Source organism: Salmo trutta, unplaced genomic scaffold (assembly GCF_901001165.1).
Source record: "Salmo trutta unplaced genomic scaffold, fSalTru1.1, whole genome shotgun sequence".
Classification (NCBI taxonomy): domain Eukaryota; kingdom Metazoa; phylum Chordata; class Actinopteri; order Salmoniformes; family Salmonidae; genus Salmo; species Salmo trutta.
The window spans coordinates 18,956,432-18,974,621 of record NW_021822911.1 but is presented as its reverse complement, the minus strand read 5'-3'; the positions used below and the strand labels follow the sequence as shown (position 1 = coordinate 18,974,621).

At 40.2% G+C, this 18,190-nt stretch overlaps 2 protein-coding genes and 4 non-coding genes across 6 annotated transcripts in view; 5 read left to right on the top strand and 1 right to left on the bottom strand.

The window, feature by feature from the left end:
• Window positions 1-18,190, top strand: part of LOC115186748 (zinc finger protein 180-like) — a gene marked incomplete at both ends in the record, with an annotated part of 83,271 nt that overhangs the window by 20,848 nt on the left and 44,233 nt on the right. The gene's annotated exons all lie outside the window — the stretch shown is intronic.
• On the bottom strand, window positions 4,434-5,753 carry LOC115186392 (zinc finger protein 239-like). The gene has a single exon (XM_029746036.1). The coding sequence runs from the start codon at window positions 5,751-5,753 to the stop codon at window positions 4,953-4,955; it is 801 nt and encodes a 266-aa protein (XP_029601896.1). The 3' UTR covers window positions 4,434-4,952.
• trnav-uac (transfer RNA valine (anticodon UAC)) lies at window positions 16,316-16,388 on the top strand. Its single transcript has one exon. It is a non-coding gene; the product is annotated as a tRNA-Val (tRNA).
• trnai-aau (transfer RNA isoleucine (anticodon AAU)) lies at window positions 16,944-17,016 on the top strand. The gene has a single exon. It is a non-coding gene; the product is annotated as a tRNA-Ile (tRNA).
• trnav-aac (transfer RNA valine (anticodon AAC)) lies at window positions 17,158-17,230 on the top strand. The gene has a single exon. It is a non-coding gene; the product is annotated as a tRNA-Val (tRNA).
• Window positions 18,007-18,079, top strand: trnav-cac (transfer RNA valine (anticodon CAC)). The gene has a single exon. It is a non-coding gene; the product is annotated as a tRNA-Val (tRNA).

Here is an 18,190-nt window from a genome sequence, read left to right as displayed (position 1 = left end):
TTAATATGGGAACAGTCATGATGTAGTGAATGTTTTAATATGGGAACAGCCATGATGTAGTGAATGTTTTAATATGGGAACAGTCATGATGTAGTGAATGTTTTAATATGGGAATAGTCATGATGTAGTGAATGTTTTAATAATACTGATGGGAACAGCCATGATGTAGTGAATGTTTTAATGTGGGAACAGTCATGATGTAGTGAATGTTTTAATATGGGAATAGTCATGATGTAGTGAATGTTTTAATAATACTGATGGGAACAGCCATGATGTAGTGAATGTTTTAATATGGGAACAGTCATGATGTAGTGAATGTTTTAATAATACTGATGGGAACAGTCATAATGTAGTGAATGTTTTAATAATACTGATGGGAACAGCCATGATGTAGTGAATGTTTTAATATGGGAACAGTCATGATGTAGTGAATGTTTTAATATGGGAACAGTCATGATATAGTGAGTGTTTTAATAATACTGATGGGAACAGTCATGATGTAGTGAATGTTTTAATATGGGAACAGTCATGATGTAGTGAATTTTTTAATATGGGAACAGTCATGATGTAGTGAATGTTTTAATATGGGAACAGTCATGATGTAGTGAATGTTTTAATATGGGAACAGTCATGATGTAGTGAATGTTTTAGTAATACTGATGGGAACCTTCATGATGTAGTGAATGTTTTAATAATACTGATGGGAACAGTCATGATGTAGTGCATTTTTTAATATGGGAACAGTCATGATGTAGTGAATGTTTTAATATGGGAACAGTCATGATGTAGTGAATGTTTTAATAATACTGATGGGAACAGCCAGGATGTAGTGAATGTTTTAATAATACTGATGGGAACAGTCATGATGTAGTGAATGTTGTAGTATTGGAACAGTCATGATGTAGTGAATGATTTAATATGGGAACAGTCAGGCTGTAGTGAATGTTTTAATATGGGAACAGTCAGGATGTAGTGAATGTTTTAATAATACTGATGGGAACAGTCATGATGTAGTGCATTTTTTAATATGGGAACAGTCATGATGTAGTGAATGTTTTAATAAGGGAACAGTCAAGATGTAGTGAATGTTTTAATATGGGAACAGTCATGATGTAGTGAATGTTTTAATAATACTGATGGGAACAGTCATGATAAAGTGAATGTTTTAATATGGGAACAGTCATTATTTAGTGAATATTTTAATATGGGAACAGCCATGATGTAGTGAATGTTTTAATATGGGAACAGTCATGATGTAGTGAATGTTTTAATAATACTGATGGGAACAGTCATGATGTAGTGAATATTTTAATATGGGAACAGTCATGATGTAGTGAATGTTTTAATATGGGAACAGTCATGATGTAGTGAATGTTTTAATAATACTGATGGGATCAGTCATGATGTAGTGAATGTTTTAATATGGGAACAGCCATGATGTAGTGAATGTTTTAATAATACTGATGGGAACAGCCAGGATGTAGTGAATGTTTTAATAATACTGATGGGAACAGTCATGATGTAGTGAATGTTTTAATAATACTGATGGGAACAGCCATGATGTAGTGAATGTTTTAATAATACTGATGGGAACAGTCATGATGTAGTGAATGTTTTAATATGGGAACAGTCATGATGTAGTGAATGTTTTAATAATACTGATGGGAACAGCCATGATGTAGTGAATGTTTTAATAATACTGATGGGAACAGTCATGATGTAGTGAATGTTTTAATATGGGAACAGCCATGATGTAGTGAATGTTTTATTATGGGAACAGTCATGATGTAGTGAATGTTTTAATATGAGAACAGTCATGATGTAGTGAATGTTTTAATGTGGGAACAGTCATGATGTAGTGAATGTTTTAATAATACTGATGGGAACAGTGATGATGTAGTGAATGTTTTAATAATACTGATGGGAACAGTCATGATGTATTGAGTGTTTTAATATGGGAACAGTCAGGATGTAGTGAATGTTTTAATATGGGAACAGTCATGATGTAGTGAATGTTTCATGTCAACAACGTAATCACATTTTCATATTAATTTAGCTTGATGAATACTAATTATCTAAATGAAACAAAACGACTAAATTCAAGAGGTTTCAAGTTTAGACTCAAGAAATGCTCATACCATACAATGCCTTCAGAAAGTATTCAGACCCCTTGACTTTTACACATTTTGTTACGTTATTCTAAAATTGATTAAAATAGTTTTTTTCCTCTTCAATCTACACACAATACCCCATAATGAAAAAGCAAAAACTGGCTTTTAGAAATGTTTGCAAATGTATAAAAATAAAAAAAATGGAAATACGACATTTACATAAGTATTCAGACCCTTTACTCATTACTTTGTTTAACCTGGGAACAAAGCACATTTGGCAGAAATTACACCCTCCAGTCTTCTTGGGTATGACACAACAAGCTTGGCACACCTGTATTTGGGGAGTTTCTCCCATTCTTCTCTGCAGATCCTCTCAAGCTCTGTCAGGTTGGATGGGGAGCTTTGCTGCACAGCTATTTTAAGGTCTCTCCAGAGATGTTCGATCAGGTTTCAGTCCAGGCTGTGGCTAGGCCACTCAAGGACATTGAGACTTGTCCCGAAGCCACTCCTGCATTGTCTTGGCTCTGCGTTTAGGATCATTGTCCTGTTGAAGGGGAACCTTCGCCCCAGTCTGAGGTCCTGAGCACTCTGGAGCAGGTTTTCATCAATGATCTCTCTATACTTTGCTCCGTTCATCTTTCCCTCGATATTGACAAGTCTCCCAGTCCCTGCCTCTGAAAAACATCCCCACAGCATGATGCTGCCACCACCATGCTTCACCGTAGGGATGGTGCCTGGTTTCCTCTAGACGTTACGCTTGGCATTCAGGCCAAAGAGTTTAACCTTGGTTCCATCAGACCAGACCATGTTTCTCATGGTCAGAGTCCTTTAGGTGCCTTTTGGCAAACTCCAAGCGGGCTGTCATGTGCCTTTTACTAAGGAGTGGCTTCCATCTGGCCACTCTAGCATAAAGGCCTGATTGGTTTGCCCTTCTGGAAGGTTCTCCTATCTACACAGAGGAACTCAGGGAGGTGACTTCTTGGTCACCTCCCAGACCAAGGCCCTTCTCCCCCGATTGCTCAGTTTGGCCAGACGACCAGCTCTAGGAAGAGTCTTGGTGGATCCAAACTTCTTCCATTTAAGAATGATGGAGGCCACCGTGTTCTTGGGGACCATCAATGCTGCAGAAATGTTTTGGTACCCTTCCCCAGATCCTGTCTTGGAAACCTACGGATAATTCCTTCTACTTCATGGCTTGGTTTTTGCTCGGACATGCACTGTCAACTGTGGGACCTTATATAGACAGGTGTGTGCCTTTCCAAATCATGTCCAATCAATTGAATTTAAAACAAGTGGACTCCAAATCAAGTTGTAGAAACATCTCAAGGACGATCAATGGAAACAGGATTCAACTGAGCTCAATTTCAAGTCTCATAGTAAAGGGTCTGAATACTTATGTAAATAAGGTTTCTGTTTTTAGTTTTTAATACATTTGCAAAAGTATCTAAAAACCTGTTATTGCCTTGTCATTGTGGGGTATTGTGATGTCATTATGGGGTATTGTGATGTCATTATGGGGTATTGTGTGTAGATTGAGGAGTTAAAAAAACGACTTAATCCATTTTAGAATAAGGCTGTAACGTAACAACATGTGGAAAAGGGAATTTGAATACTTTCTGAATGCACTGTGTATACACACACACATATACAACAGTACTGGCTCTGGAGCAGCATGTGTACAAGCTGTGTCTGTTTGGATTCTGGAGTCGCAAGGGCAACAGGCCTGCCTGCTCCGCTTGGAGATGAGGAGGGATGAGCAGACAGGCCGAGTACAGACATTTAAAAAAAACACAAGAAGATCAAGATAGCAGTGGCAGCTGTACAGATAACTAATTCAAAGTGCTTTGACCTTTTCAAACAGGGCAGAAAGTTAACACTATATGATGCCCCGTCTCCTTACCAATTCAGCCACCTACTGAGATAACTAGCAAGTTAAACTTGGCGTTTATGCAGAATTATGAGTTTTTCATGCAGGATAAATATGTAAAACTCGTCAGAAAAATCTGTCTGCGTTTTGTACCTGTAGAGCTAAGATGCTTGTTATTGTGATTTCTGCTTCAGACTTTGTGGAGCTACTTGGTGCTGTTCTCCTGTAGACTATCAGCTAAAATGACAGATTCACTTTAAAACAAAACATTAGGAACGGTAGCTGGCTACATTCTTTCTATTATAAAAAGTTTAGAAATATGATGATGGCCATGCATCGTTTAAAAAAAAGACCTTGATTTTCATTGTAAACTAATTTACTTGTGTGGCTGCCAGCCAAATAGCGTTGAATTTCTGTTTGTCATCTGATGAAAATTAAGCTATTTTCTGGACAAATGTGTTGCACTAATGTATTTTCTGTGAAGGTAAAGCTTTAGTGACACTTAAGTGATCACGCTATTGAACCAAAAAAACACTGATGACTTTCATTATATAACGTGACCCCCGTCAATACACATCTGAACTCAGCTGCTCTCGCTTTCTGTTGTTATTTACAAACAAACACATGACTGGTTCAACTGTTCTGGGGAACTACGGTTAGCTTCATAATGTAAAATAATGTGACAGGTGAAATGAAGATCGCCATCTGCTTTATCTCCTAATGTATTGCACAAGTTGACTACAGGTATTTACTGAAGTGGCTACAGATATTATAATGTATTGAAAAACCATCCCGTGGTGGCTATTTCCAAATACCCAGGTATACAGTCTTTATTGTATACCGCTAGGGCTTCTCTCCAGAGTGTATTCTCTTATGTTTGTTCAGGCTCCCAAACTGGGTAAAACTCTTTCCACACTGGGAGCAGTGGCAAGGGGTCTCTCCAGTGTGTGTTCTCTTGTGCCTTTTCAGGTACTTTAAACAACTAAAACTCTTTCCACACTGGGAGCAGTAATAGTAAGTCCTCTCCTGTCTTGTGTGTATTCTCTCATGCCCTTTGAGGGTCTGTGAATGGGTAAACTCTTTCCACACTGGGAACATTGGAAATGTTTTTCTCCTGTGTGCGTCCTCTCATGTTCTTTTAGGTGCCCTAACCTGGTAAAACGCTTTCCGCAGTGGGAGCAGTGGTAAGGCTTCTCTCCCGTATGTATTCTTTCATGTAATTTCAAGGAACCTAAATGAGGAAAAACGGTTCCACACTCGGCGCAATGGTAAGGCTTCGCTCCAGAGTGTATTCTTTTGTGTATCTTCAGGGACGCTAAACGAGAGAAAGCCTTTCCACACTGAGAGCATTGGTAAGGGGTCTCTCCAGTGTGTGTTCTCTCATGCCGTTTTAGGTCCTTTAACCAAATAAAACGCTTTCCACACTGAGAGCAGTAGTAGTAAGTCCTCTCCTCTCTTGTGTGTATTCTCTCATGCCCTTTCAGGCATCCTAACTGGGCAAAACTCCTTCCACATTGGGAGCAGTGGTAAGGCTTCTCTCCTGTATGTATTCTTTTGTGTATCTTCAGGGACGCTAAACGAGAGAAAGCCTTTCCACACTGAGAGCATTGGTAAGGGGTCTCTCCAGTGTGTGTTCTCTCATGCCGTTTTAGATCCTTTAACCAACTAAAACGCTTTCCACACTGAGAGCAGTAGTAGTAAGTCCTCTCCTCTCTTGTGTGTATTCTCTCATGCCCTTTTAGGTTCCGTGAATACTCTTTCCACACTGGGAACATTGGAAAAGCTTTTCTCCTGTGTGTTTCCTCTCATGCTCTTTTAGGTTCCCTAACTTGATATAACACTTTCCACAGTGGGAGCAGTGGAAAGGCTTCTCTCCTGTATGTATTCTTTCGTGTATTTTTAGGAACCTTAAATGGGAAAAACCCTCTCCAAACTTGGTGCATTGGTGAGGCTTCGCTCCAGAGTGTATTTTCTTATGTATGTTCAGGGTTCCTAACTGGGTAAAACTCTTTCCACATTGGGAGCAGTAGTAAGGCTTCTCTCCTGTATGTATTCTTTTATGTCTTTTCAGGGATGCTAAACGGGAAAAAACCTTTCCACACTGGGAGCAGTGGTGTCGTCTTGCTGTTTTGGACACCTCTGCCTCTGGTTCCTCTGAGTTTGGTCTCTCTCCTGCCAAAGACAAAGAGGGTATTTAGTTTAACAGAGAGATCAAAACTGATAACACGGTCTTCCTGTTAGGTTTTAAATCACAATCAGATCCTCAACCTGAGACAAATTTTCATCCTAAAACCTTTCATCCTTAAAAATAAACTTGGTTCAGTAAAGAGGCGCATGAACATCAAAACTGTGATTACATGTAGAAGCCAGACAACATAGTTTAAACGAAGCCTTTAAAACTGATAGATGAATCTTTCTCCAAGCAACCGGGGGAGAGTGAGAGGTCAGTTACATACAACAGTGAACCAATCTGTGAGTAAAGCAATGCTGAGACTCGAACCCAACAAGCCATGGATTCCCTCAGAGGAAAAAAGACAAAGAACAACTTGGAGATGCAAATGAGAGCAACAAACAGCTAAAGGATATCCAGGAAAGCATAGCTAAAATACTCTCAATGCTACAACACCAAAATACACAAACTGTAGCAATCTGTTGTTAAAAGGGTGGATTTGTTAGAAAGGAAAGGGGAATCTGTCAGATGTGCAGGGTGGGTGCGTGGACAAACAAGACAACAAAATTGTTATCACAATACCCCATAATGACATCACAATACCCCATAATCACATCACAATACCCCATCTGGAAACAATGGTGCAAACTTTAGAAGATGAGCTGGATCAGCTAGAAAATGCTACAACACCAAAATAAACAAACTGTAGCAATCTGTTGTTAAAAGGGTGGATTTGTTAGAAAGGAAAGTCGAATCTGTCAGATGTGCAGGGCGGGTGCATGGACAAACAAGACAACAAAATTGGCATCACAATACCCCATCTGGAAACAAAGGTGCAAACTTTAGAAGATGAACTGGATCAGCTAGAAAACAGATTGAGACAAAACATGAGAATATTGTCCCTACCGGAAAATGAGGTAAAAAAAGGAGACCTTTCCAGTTCCATTATCAAGCTGATATTGGAGGAGCTTGGCGTGGCTGTATCACCGGAGGATCTGGAGCAATGTAGATAACAATAGTCAAAGATGCCCAATGCCACTGAACCGGCGTTAAGCAGAAAAACGCTAAATACCCGTAAGATGTGGAATTATCAGAACAAAGTCAACATTCTGAGAGTGGGGGGGGATCCGTTCAACTGTTGTTTTATTCTTATTTATATAAAAGTTCATAGAAGCTTTTAAAATTGTAATTAAATCACATTGTTGCTTCTAATTACTGCTTTTCTATCTTTTAAAATCATAACCGGTTTAGCATATATTCCTTTTCTGAGATCTGCAAGACATTTGCCAGGTTTATTTTCTTTACTTATCATAATATATGCCATTTAACAGACACTTATATCCAAAGCAACTTACAATCATTATCTGGTTAAATTGCTTTAGAAATGGGAACAAGACAGGGATGTCCCTTCTCCCCCTTCCTGTTTGCACATAACAGGTGTCAGTATTTTTAAACATGAGTATAAACTAAATTTACTGATATACAGTACATGACCAATATTGAAAACTAAATGCCCCCCTGCTAAAAATATTTTCAGAATCCTCTAAAATCTCAGGACATAAAATTAGGACATAAAATTAACATGGAAAAAACTAAATTTTTACATTTTAGTAATTTAGCAGACGCTCTTATCCAGAGCGACTTACAGTAGTGAATGCATACATTTCATACAATTTCATACATTTTTTTTCCTGTGCTGGCCCCCCGTGGGAATCAAACCTACAACCCTGGCGTTGCAAACACCATGCTCTACCAACTGAGCTACAGGGAAGGCACTGAGCTACAGTGCCTTCCCCAATAATGACAATAGGAATGACAATAGGAAAAATAAAGAATAACTGATGATCTACAGCCTAGATCTCCTTTAATATATACATATATATAACATGATAGCAGACCTAATAACTGATGATCTACAGTCTAGATCTCCTTTAATATATAAATATATATAACATTATAGCAGACCTAATAACTGATGATCTACAGTCTAGAGCTCCTTTAATATATAAATATATATAACATGATAGCAGACCTAATAACTGATGATCTACAATCTAGATCTCCTTTAATATACACTACCGGTCAAAAGTTTTAGAACACTAGGAAAGTTTTAGAACACTATAACACTAGAATATTTCTTAATGCGTTTGAGCCAATCAGTTGTGTTGTGACAAAGTAGGGTTGGTATACAGAAGATAGCCCTATTTGCTGAAAGACCAAGTCCATATTACGGCACAAACAGCTCAAATAAGCAAAGAGAAATGACAGTCCATCATTACATTCAGACATGAAGGTCAGTCAATCCGGAAAATGTCAAGAACTTTGAAAGTTTCTTCAAGTGCAGTCGCAAAAACCATCAAGCACTATGAAACTGGCCCTCATGAGGACTGCCACAGGAAAGGAAGACCCAGAGTTACCTCTGCTGCAGAGGATAAGTTCATTAGAGTTAACTGCGCCTCAGATTGCATCCCAAATATATGCTTCACAGAGTTCAAGTATCAGACACATCTCAACATCAACTGTTCAGAGGAGACTGTGTGAATCAGGCCTTCATGGTCGAATTGCTGCAAAGAAACCACTACTAAAGGACACCAATAATAAGAAGAGACTTTCCTGGGCCAAGAAACACAAGAAATGGACATTAGACCAGGGAAATTTGTCCTTTAGTCTGTGAGTCCATATTTGAGATCTTTGATTCTAACTGCCGTGTCTTTGTGAGACGCAGAGTATGTGAACGGATGATCTCCGCGTGTGCGGTTCCCACCGTGAAACATGGAGGAGATGTGATGGTGTGGGGGTGCTTTGCTGGTGACACTGTCAGTGATTTATTTAGATTTCGAGGCACACTTAACCAGCATGGCTACCACAACATTCTGCAGCGATACGCCATCCCACCTGGTTTGTGCTTAGTGAACTATCATTTGTTTTTCAACAGGACAATGACCCAAAACACACCTCCAGGCTGTGTAATGGCTATTTGACCATGGAGAGTGGTGGAGTGCTGCATCAGTTGACCTGGCCTCCACAACCACCCGACCTCAACCCAATTGAGGTGGTTTGTGATGAGTTGGACCACAGAGTGAAGGAAAAGCAGCTAACAAGTGCTCAGCATATGTGGGAACTTCTTCAAGACTGTTGGAAAATCATTCCAGCTGAAGCTGGTTGAGAGAATGCCAAGAGTGTGCAAAGCTGTCATCAATGCAAAGGATGGCTACTTTGAAGAACCTAAAATATATTTTGATTTGTTTAACACTTTTTTGGTTACTACATGATTCCATATGTGTTATTTCATAGTTTTGATGTCTTCACTATTATTCTACAATTTAGAAAATAGTAAAAATAAACAAAAACCCTTGAATGAGTAGTTGTGTCCAAACTTTTGACTGGTACTGTATAGGTAAATGCACTAAAGAGGAACAATGGGTACAGATTGAAGATGCACTCGCTCATCCACAGAATAATTGTACGTATCTGTTTTCAAAGGATAAAATATAGAACATTAACAGCTTCATACTTAAGAACACTAGAACAATGTGGAAGAACACTAGAACAATGTGGAAGAACACTAGAACAATGTGGAAGAACACTAGAACAATGTGGAAGAACACTAGAACAATGTGGAAGAAAATTGAACGTTTCAACAAGAATCAATATGAATTCCTAAAAACACAATGTTCTGGAACAATCCATCTATAGCTTTCAGGATTCACCCATAAATTGGTCCACAAGGAAAACTAAAGGCATAGAAACCGGAAATTACTTGGCAACAGGAAATACATTTATTTCGGTGACAGAGCTATAGAGCAACTTTGGACTACAGTAGATACACTACATGACCAAAAATATGTGGACACCTGCTTGTCGAACAACTTATTCCAAAATCATGGTCATTAAAATGGAGTTGGTCCCACCTTTGCTGGTATAACAGCCTCCACTCTTCTGGGATAGCTTTCCACTAAATGTTGGAACATTGCTGTGCTTCCATTCAGCCACAAGAGCATTAGTGAGGTCGGGCACTGATGTTGGGCGATTAGGCCTGGCTCGCAGTTGGCGTACCAATCCATCCCAAAGGTGTTGGATGGGGTTGAGGTCGGGGCTCTGTGCAGGCCAGTCAAGTTCTTCTACACCGATCTCGACAAACCATTTCTTTATGGACCTCGCTTTGTGCACAGGGGCATTGTCATGCTGAAACAGGAAAGGGTCTTCCCCAAATTGTTGCCACAAAGTTGGAAGCACAGAATCGTCTAGAATGTCATTGTATGCTGTAGCGTGTACACCACTCCAGCTGACGCTTGGCATTGCGCATGGTGATCTTAGGCTTGTATGTGGCTGCCATGGTAACCCATTTCATTTAGAACCTGACAAAAAGTTATTGTGATGACGTTGCTTCCAGAGGCAGTTTGGAACTCGGCAGTGAGTGTTGAAACCGAGGACAGACGATTTGTACTCGTTACGCGCTTCAGCACATGGCGGTCCCGTTCTATGAGCTTGTGTGGCCCACCACTGAGCGGTTGTTGCTCCTAGATGTTACCACTTCACAATAACAGCACTTACAGTTGATTGGGGAAGCTCTAGCAAGGCAAAAATTCAACAAACTGACTTTATGACGGTGCCACATTGAAAGTCCCTGAGCGCTTCAGTAAGGCTATTCAACTGCCAATGTTTGTCTATGGAGATTACATGGCTGTGTGCTCGATTTTATACACCTGTCGGCAACAGGTGTGGCTGAAATAGCCGAATCCACTAATTTGAAGGGGTGTCGACATACACTATCTATACAAAAGTATGTCATGACTGTAAACAAGTTGCTTTAACAATTCAACATTTGCTAAACAGCACCATGTTAGACTACTGTAGCCTCACTCTAGCAACAATATCAAAGTCCTTTTTGACAACGGCAAAATTAATAGTGTGCGTCAAACGGTTTTCTTGGAATGATTTGTAGCCATGTCTCGACTATCTGTGCATGAGAGTCCATCCAACTCAGTTTCCCTACCAGAAAAAATACGTGATTCCGTAAAGTCAATTTGCGCATGCGATTTCAGGAAGAAACTGAAGAGCAGATGGACTGACCGCGTTTTGCGACGGTCTGCTCACTTGACCTCAGTTAATATTGGCCAAGGAATTGCCCTCCAGTTTAATACAATGTAATTGCAGTATTGAATGAGGGCTAGTCCATTCTGTGAGACATCTAAGTTGTGATTTTGCTGCAAATCCATTGTTAAAGTTTTGTTGTTGGCCAGCTTGTTGATGGTATTCACATCTTACAGTGTAGCTTTATCAATTCCTACATTAAAAAACGGCATTTAAGCTCAGAACTTCAGTAGAATGCCGTTTTAAAACCACGCATCAGTTCAACTACTATTTTCAAGACAGGACTTACTGGTGTTCAGATCTTCTGTCTCCTCCTCCTCTTCCTCCTTCAATATGACAGTTCTCTCTCCTTCCTTCCCTCCAAAAAAAGCATCATCTTTCTTTTCTTCTTTCAATGTAACAGCCTCAGCCTCAACTTCTTTTTGTACTGTGACATCCTCCTCTTCCTCTTTCACGACCACGTTCAGCCAGAGACCCTCTTTCTCCGTCCAGCAGACCTCCTCTTCTTTAACAGGAGGAGAGTAACTTAGTGAGCTCATGGTCGGGAATGTTAGCCAGCTAACCTAGCTAGTTAGCGACTAGCCTAGTGATAGGCTAATTTATCAAGCCAGCTACCGTTACCTGACTAAACGGAAATATGACATTAAATGGAGAAAATAGTTATAAGCCAGAATTATGTTTAAAATACAGTGACAAATATACACCGAAGCAGTCTGAACAGCTTGAATGATTCGGCTAGGAAGCTACCGAAGTGGCTGACTAGATGTTGTTGAAGAAGTGTTCCGTCCACTAGATTATACGTCACGCTGAAAGCATCGCCTGAAAGACGCACATCTCCGTCTGTTGACTGGAGGGAAACGCAGATAAATGTTGATTTTATTTCCAGACAAAAAGTGCATTTTTACATTTATTTCATTAAATAATAATATAATAGTCAGACAACTACAGATTTGTAATAAGTAATAATAACCTACTTCCACATTCGACCAACCCAACAGATGTTTCTACTACAGTGATTATTAACCAATGAGGTGGGTCTGTCCACATTCTACCAACCCAACAGATGTTTCTACTACAGTGAATATTAACCAATGAGGTGGGTCTTTCCACATTCTACCAACAAAACAGATGTTTCTACTACAGTGAATATTAACCAATGAGGTGGGTCTTTACACATTCTACCAACCCAACAGATGTTTCTACTACAGTGAATATTAACCAATGAGGTGGGTCTTTCCACATTCTACCAACCCAACAGATGTTTCTACTACAGTGAATATTAACCAATGAGGTGGGTCTTTACACATTCTACCAACCCAACAGATGGTAATACTACAGTGAATATTAACCAATGAGGTGGGTCTTTCCACATTCTACCAACACAACAGATGGTGATACTATGAAGCAACGCTTTCAGGTTAATAAAAGTTTAATTCCCAAATAGCCTCTACAGGTTTGGTCATTATCAGATATTGGAGCGTTGAAAGATGATGCACAACAACGGTTTCTTCCAGGAAACCACGACTCCAATAATCACCACAGTCAAAATAACTGTAAAGTACTTCACTATCGAAACAACTACCGCTATAATCAACCTGTTCGCAATACATGGGTATTGGGATCTGACCTCATTGATCTGTCAGTAAGCTATGTCTACATGGGTATTGGGATCCAACCTCATTGATCTGTCAGTAAGCTATGTTTACATGGGTATTGGGATCTGACCTCATTGATCTGTCAGTAAGCTATGTCTACATGGGTATTGGGATCTAACCTCATTGATCTGTCAGTAAGCCATGTCTACATGGGTATTGGGATCTGACCTCATTGACCAGTCAGTAAGCTATGTCTACATGGGTATTGGGATCTAACCTCATTGATCTGTCAGTAAGCTATGTTTACATGGCTATTGGGATCTCAGCTATAGTATAATCCAGCAAAGCAGTCCTACCAGCTAGCATTGTAATGAACCTTGTCTGATAGCCAATCAACCGTGTCCTAATTAACTACAATGACCATAATACATAATGCCTACTTGTCTTGTCTGTTTATTTTACACTTGCTATGTAAATGTATGATGGTCAATGCTATCTGGGATCCTTGGGACATCTCTACCCTAAACCCTAACCTTAACCCCTACCTTAACCATTTTAAATGTCAACTTCAATGGGCTAGGGACGTCCCAAGGATGTATCTCTACCTGAAAATACATGATCTAAGTTATTGATAGTTGGTATTCAGCAGTCATAAAGCCTAATTTACTTTAATAAACTACTAAAATAGTGATTTTGTCAGACAGCATAGACAGCAGCTCTACACTTTATTGAGTGACTGATCCATTCATCCTTCCATCCCTCCTCAGCCTTCCTCTCCTCTGAAGACCCAGTGAGGGTGGAGCTCAGTCAGAGAGCTGTTGAGGGACTGGTTAGGAAGAACACTTCTACAGCCAGAGAGGTGAGAGGTCACACATGGTTTAGATGGTAAATATTTATGTCCCCTTAGTGGTTCATCACGTCAGCAAAAGGGAATATGTTCCATCTATGTTTATTTACATTAGTGCAAATTGTCCACTGATATTGGTGTAATTTCTCAACCCTTTTGGCTGTATGAAAGTTAATTTCCCCTCAGACACACACATTTGTTCTTTGATATTATGAAGGTCATTTGTGTCAAATGTACCTTTCCCCACTCATTCACCCCATCTCTTTACATTGCTGATGCATATTTGGTGGCCTGGCTGCATCCAGACGATGTCAAAGGCCCATCCTGGTAGATCTGAACCTAATGCAGCTTGGAGTGATCAGATGACAGAAGTCACATTTAGGTGCCAGGTGTAACTGAGGCCATAGATGCTCCATATCCATTACTTTGAGTGTTATATATAATATGACTAAATGTGTTTCTGTGTTGCAGGGACAGTCAATAAATGGAACAGCAAGGCCACAGAACATGACATAAGCAGAGCTGTGGGAGACCACCTCAAGCCCCTGGTAGAGCCGGGGGTGGTGTTTACCACTCCACCACGCCTTCAGCATGCTGGAAAAGTAGGATTGATACAGTTTTTCATACTAAGGTGGACCAAGAGTCTGTTGATTGGTCAGTCATTGGGTTAATTTGTTTTACAATATGTTCAAATCAAAACAAGCTTTATTTATACAGCACATGTCAGACATGGATGCAACACAATGGCTTCACAGGAAAAAACTATGAAAATAATCAGAAATATTTAGTACACAAATATGAGGATAAAAAACAATAAGAACAACTGAAAGACTAATGAGCATTGTAAGGAAATGCCATTGATTAAAATATCAACAATATGATGCAATATCCAACCCAAAATATAACTTGTTTTTTAGGAGGGGCTCTGAAAGACACTATGGGGGTGTCCACTGGAAGTTGACTAGTAACAACAACTGGGACCTAAAAGACACCCACCATGAGACCCACTAAATCTGCCCAAGAAGAGGAAAACAAATGAAAAACCCACACCAAACTTAAAGACAGGAAGCAAACCAAAAAGTTGGAGCAACTAAAGGTGTGGACTCTCCACATCTATCAAGACAACTGGAGCACTGGGCCAGACACTCTTAAATAGAACCTGGACCAGCTCAGGTGAAACACCTTCCCACTAACGAGATGGACAAGCCAGCACAGGTGTAACACATACTGACTAACGAGGTGACACCAATCAGTGCGTCCTACGTGCTAACGAGCTAGACGTGCTGACGGAGCTAGACGTGCTAACGAGCTAGACGTGCTGACGGAGCTAGACGGGCTAACGAGCTAGACGGGCTAACGAGCTAGACGGGCTAACGAGCTAGACGGGCTATAAGTGCTAACGAGCTATACGTGCTAACGAGCGAGACGTGCTATACATGCTAACGAGCGAGACGTGCTAACGAGCGAGACGTGCTATACATGCTAACGAGCGAGACGTGCTAACGAGCTATACGGGCTAACGAGCTAGACGGGCTAACGGGCTATACGTGCTAACGAGCGAGACGCGATAACGAGCTAGTGTAATAAATATATCGCATAAGCTGGTCTATTGCGCAACACTTATCTGCTGATACAAAAGACACATTCTGTGTTGAACTGATACTAGCTATACACGCACACCCAGAAACAGATTGGCCGACTTAGACCTTACACAGCACTGATAAAACAGGAAATGCCCTGATCACAGGGGCCAACGTCCAGTCTCGCAATAACATCTTGTGACTACAGAGATACACAGACAATGACTCAGCACAAAATACACACGTACACACGTACACACAAACCCATCCCAGACGGCTGGGTCAGCGGAACAGAGAACACACTCATGGACCAATGGGGAGTCGACACCGACCCGAGACCGGATCAACCCTCCACTCAACGACCAGTCAGGAGGACGAATCTACAAGACTCAACCTACGTCATAGCATTACAATCATGTTTATAAAACAGATGCACACTATGGTTCGGGGCTCTCTTCCGCTAGTTCCCTAAGAGCTAAACGAAGGAGTCCGTGCACGTTTTGCCAAATATCTTTGTCTCTTAATAAAGCTGCCTTACTATAATTGAATCCACCCGGTCCAGCGTCTTGACTTGGTCTCCTTCTCAAGTAACTGATCATCAACAACTCCTTGTAGCTAATTGTAGCAGCAGTTTCTGTAGTCTAGTGGTTATCACGTTCGCTTTACATGCGAAATGTCCTCGGTTCGAAACTGGGTGGAAACAGTGCTCTTTAACACGTGCAGTAGGTACTATACTTTTAACCGAGAATAGTTATTTTCATAAATACCTAATTTTGGAAATTTGAACACGTGCCATGAATATCAGTAAAATTCGGTTTACTCCTTGCAGATAAGTGTTGCAGCAGTTTCTGTAGTGTAGTGGTTATCACGTTAGCTTCACACGCGAAAGGTCCCTGGTTCGAAACCGGGTGGAAACAATGCTCATTGACACATTGAAGAAGTACTATTGCGGTAACAGAGAATTTCATTACTGCTGTATTTTGGAAATTCGAATTCGTGCCATGAATATCTGTAAAATTTGGTTTAATCCTTGCCGAAAAATCAAGCAGCAGTTTCTGTAGTGTAGTGGTTATCACGTTCGCTTTACAAGCGAAAGGTCCTCGGTTCGAAACCGGGTGGAAACAGTGCTATTTGACACGTGCAGTAGGTACTGTACTTTTAACAGAGAATAGTTATTTTCATAAATGCCTAATTTTGGAAATTTGAACGCGTGCCATGAATATCTGTAAAATTCGGTTTACTCCTTGCAGATAATTGTAGCAGCAGTTTCTGTAGTGTAGTGGTTATCACGTTTGCTTCACACGTGAAAAGTCCCTGGTTCGAAACACGGCGGAAACAACACTAATTGACACATTCAAGAAGTATCATAGTGATAACAGAGAAATTCATTAATGACTTATTTTGGAAATTCGAATACGTGCCATGAATATCGGTAAAATTCGGTTTACTCCTTGCAGCTAATTGTAGCAGCAGTTTCTGCAGTCTAGTGGTTATCACGTTTGCTTCACATGCGAAAGGTCCCTTGTTCGAAACCGGGCGGAAACAATGCTCACTGACACATTCAAGAAGTACTATAACGGTAACAGAGAATTTCATTAATGCCTTATTTTGGAAATTCGAATACGTGCCATGAATATCTGTAAAATTCGGTTTACTCCTTGTAGCAAAATTTAGCAGCAGTTTCTGTAGTGTAGTGGTTATCACGTTCGCTTAATAAGCGAAAGGTCCTCGGTTCGAAACCGGGTGGAAACAGTGCTCTTTGACACGTCCAGTAAGGTACTGTACTTTAACAGAGAAAAGTTATTTTCATAAATTCTGTATTTTGGAAGTTCGAATACGCGCCATGAATATCAGTAAAATTCGGTTTACTCCTTGTACCTAAATGTAGCAGCAGTTTCTGTAGTGTAGTGGTTATCACGTTCGCTTAACACGCGAAAGGTCCTCGGTTCGAAACTGGGCGGAAACAGTGCTCTTTGACACGTGCAGTAGGCACTATACCTTTAACAGAGAATAGTTATTTTCATAAATTCTGTATTTTGGAAGTTCGAATACGCGTCATGAATATCTGTAAAATTCGGTTTACTCCTTGTAGCTAAATGTAGCAGCAGATTCTGTAGTGTAGTGGTTATCATGTTTGCTTCACACGCGAAAGGTCCCTGGTTCGAAACCGGGCGGAAACAACGCTCATTGACACATTCAAGAAGTACTATAACTTTAACAGAGAATTTCATTAATGACTTATTTTGGAAATTCGAATACGTGCCATGAATATCTGTAAAATTCGGTTTACTCCTTGTAGCAAAATGTAGCAGCAGTTTCTGTAGTGTAGTGGTAATCACTTTCGCTTAACATGCGAAAGGTCCTCGGTTCGAAACCGGACGGAAACAGTGCTCTTTGACACGTGCAGTAGGCACTATACGTTTAACAGAGAATAGTTAGTTTCATAAATACCTAATTTTGGAAATTTGAACGCGTGCCATGAATATCTGTAAAATTCGGTTTACTCCTTGTAGCAAAATGTAACAGCAGTTTCTGTAGTGTAGAAATTATCACGTTTGCTTAACACGCGAAAGGTCCTCGGTTCGAAACTGGGTGGAAACAGTGCTCTTTAACACGTGCAGTAGGTACTATACTTTTAACCGAGAATAGTTATTTTCATAAATACCTAATTTTGGAAATTTTAACACGTGCCATGAATATCAGTAAAATTCAGTTTACTCCTTGCAGGTAAGTGTTGCAGCAGTTTCTGTAGTGTAGTGGTTATCACGTTCGCTTCACACGCGAAAGGTCCCTGGTTCGAAACCGGGCGGAAACAACGCTCATTGACACATTCAAGAAGTACTGTAGCTGTAACAGATAATTTCATTAATGCCTTATATTGGAAATTTGAATACGTGCCATGAATATCTGTAAAATTCGGTTTACT

Excerpts from the sequence above, each read along its gene's own strand:
- LOC115186392 (XM_029746036.1), bottom strand. The coding sequence starts at position 5,753 with ATGTTCCCAGTGTGGAAAGAGTATTCACGGAACCTAAAAGGGCATGAG.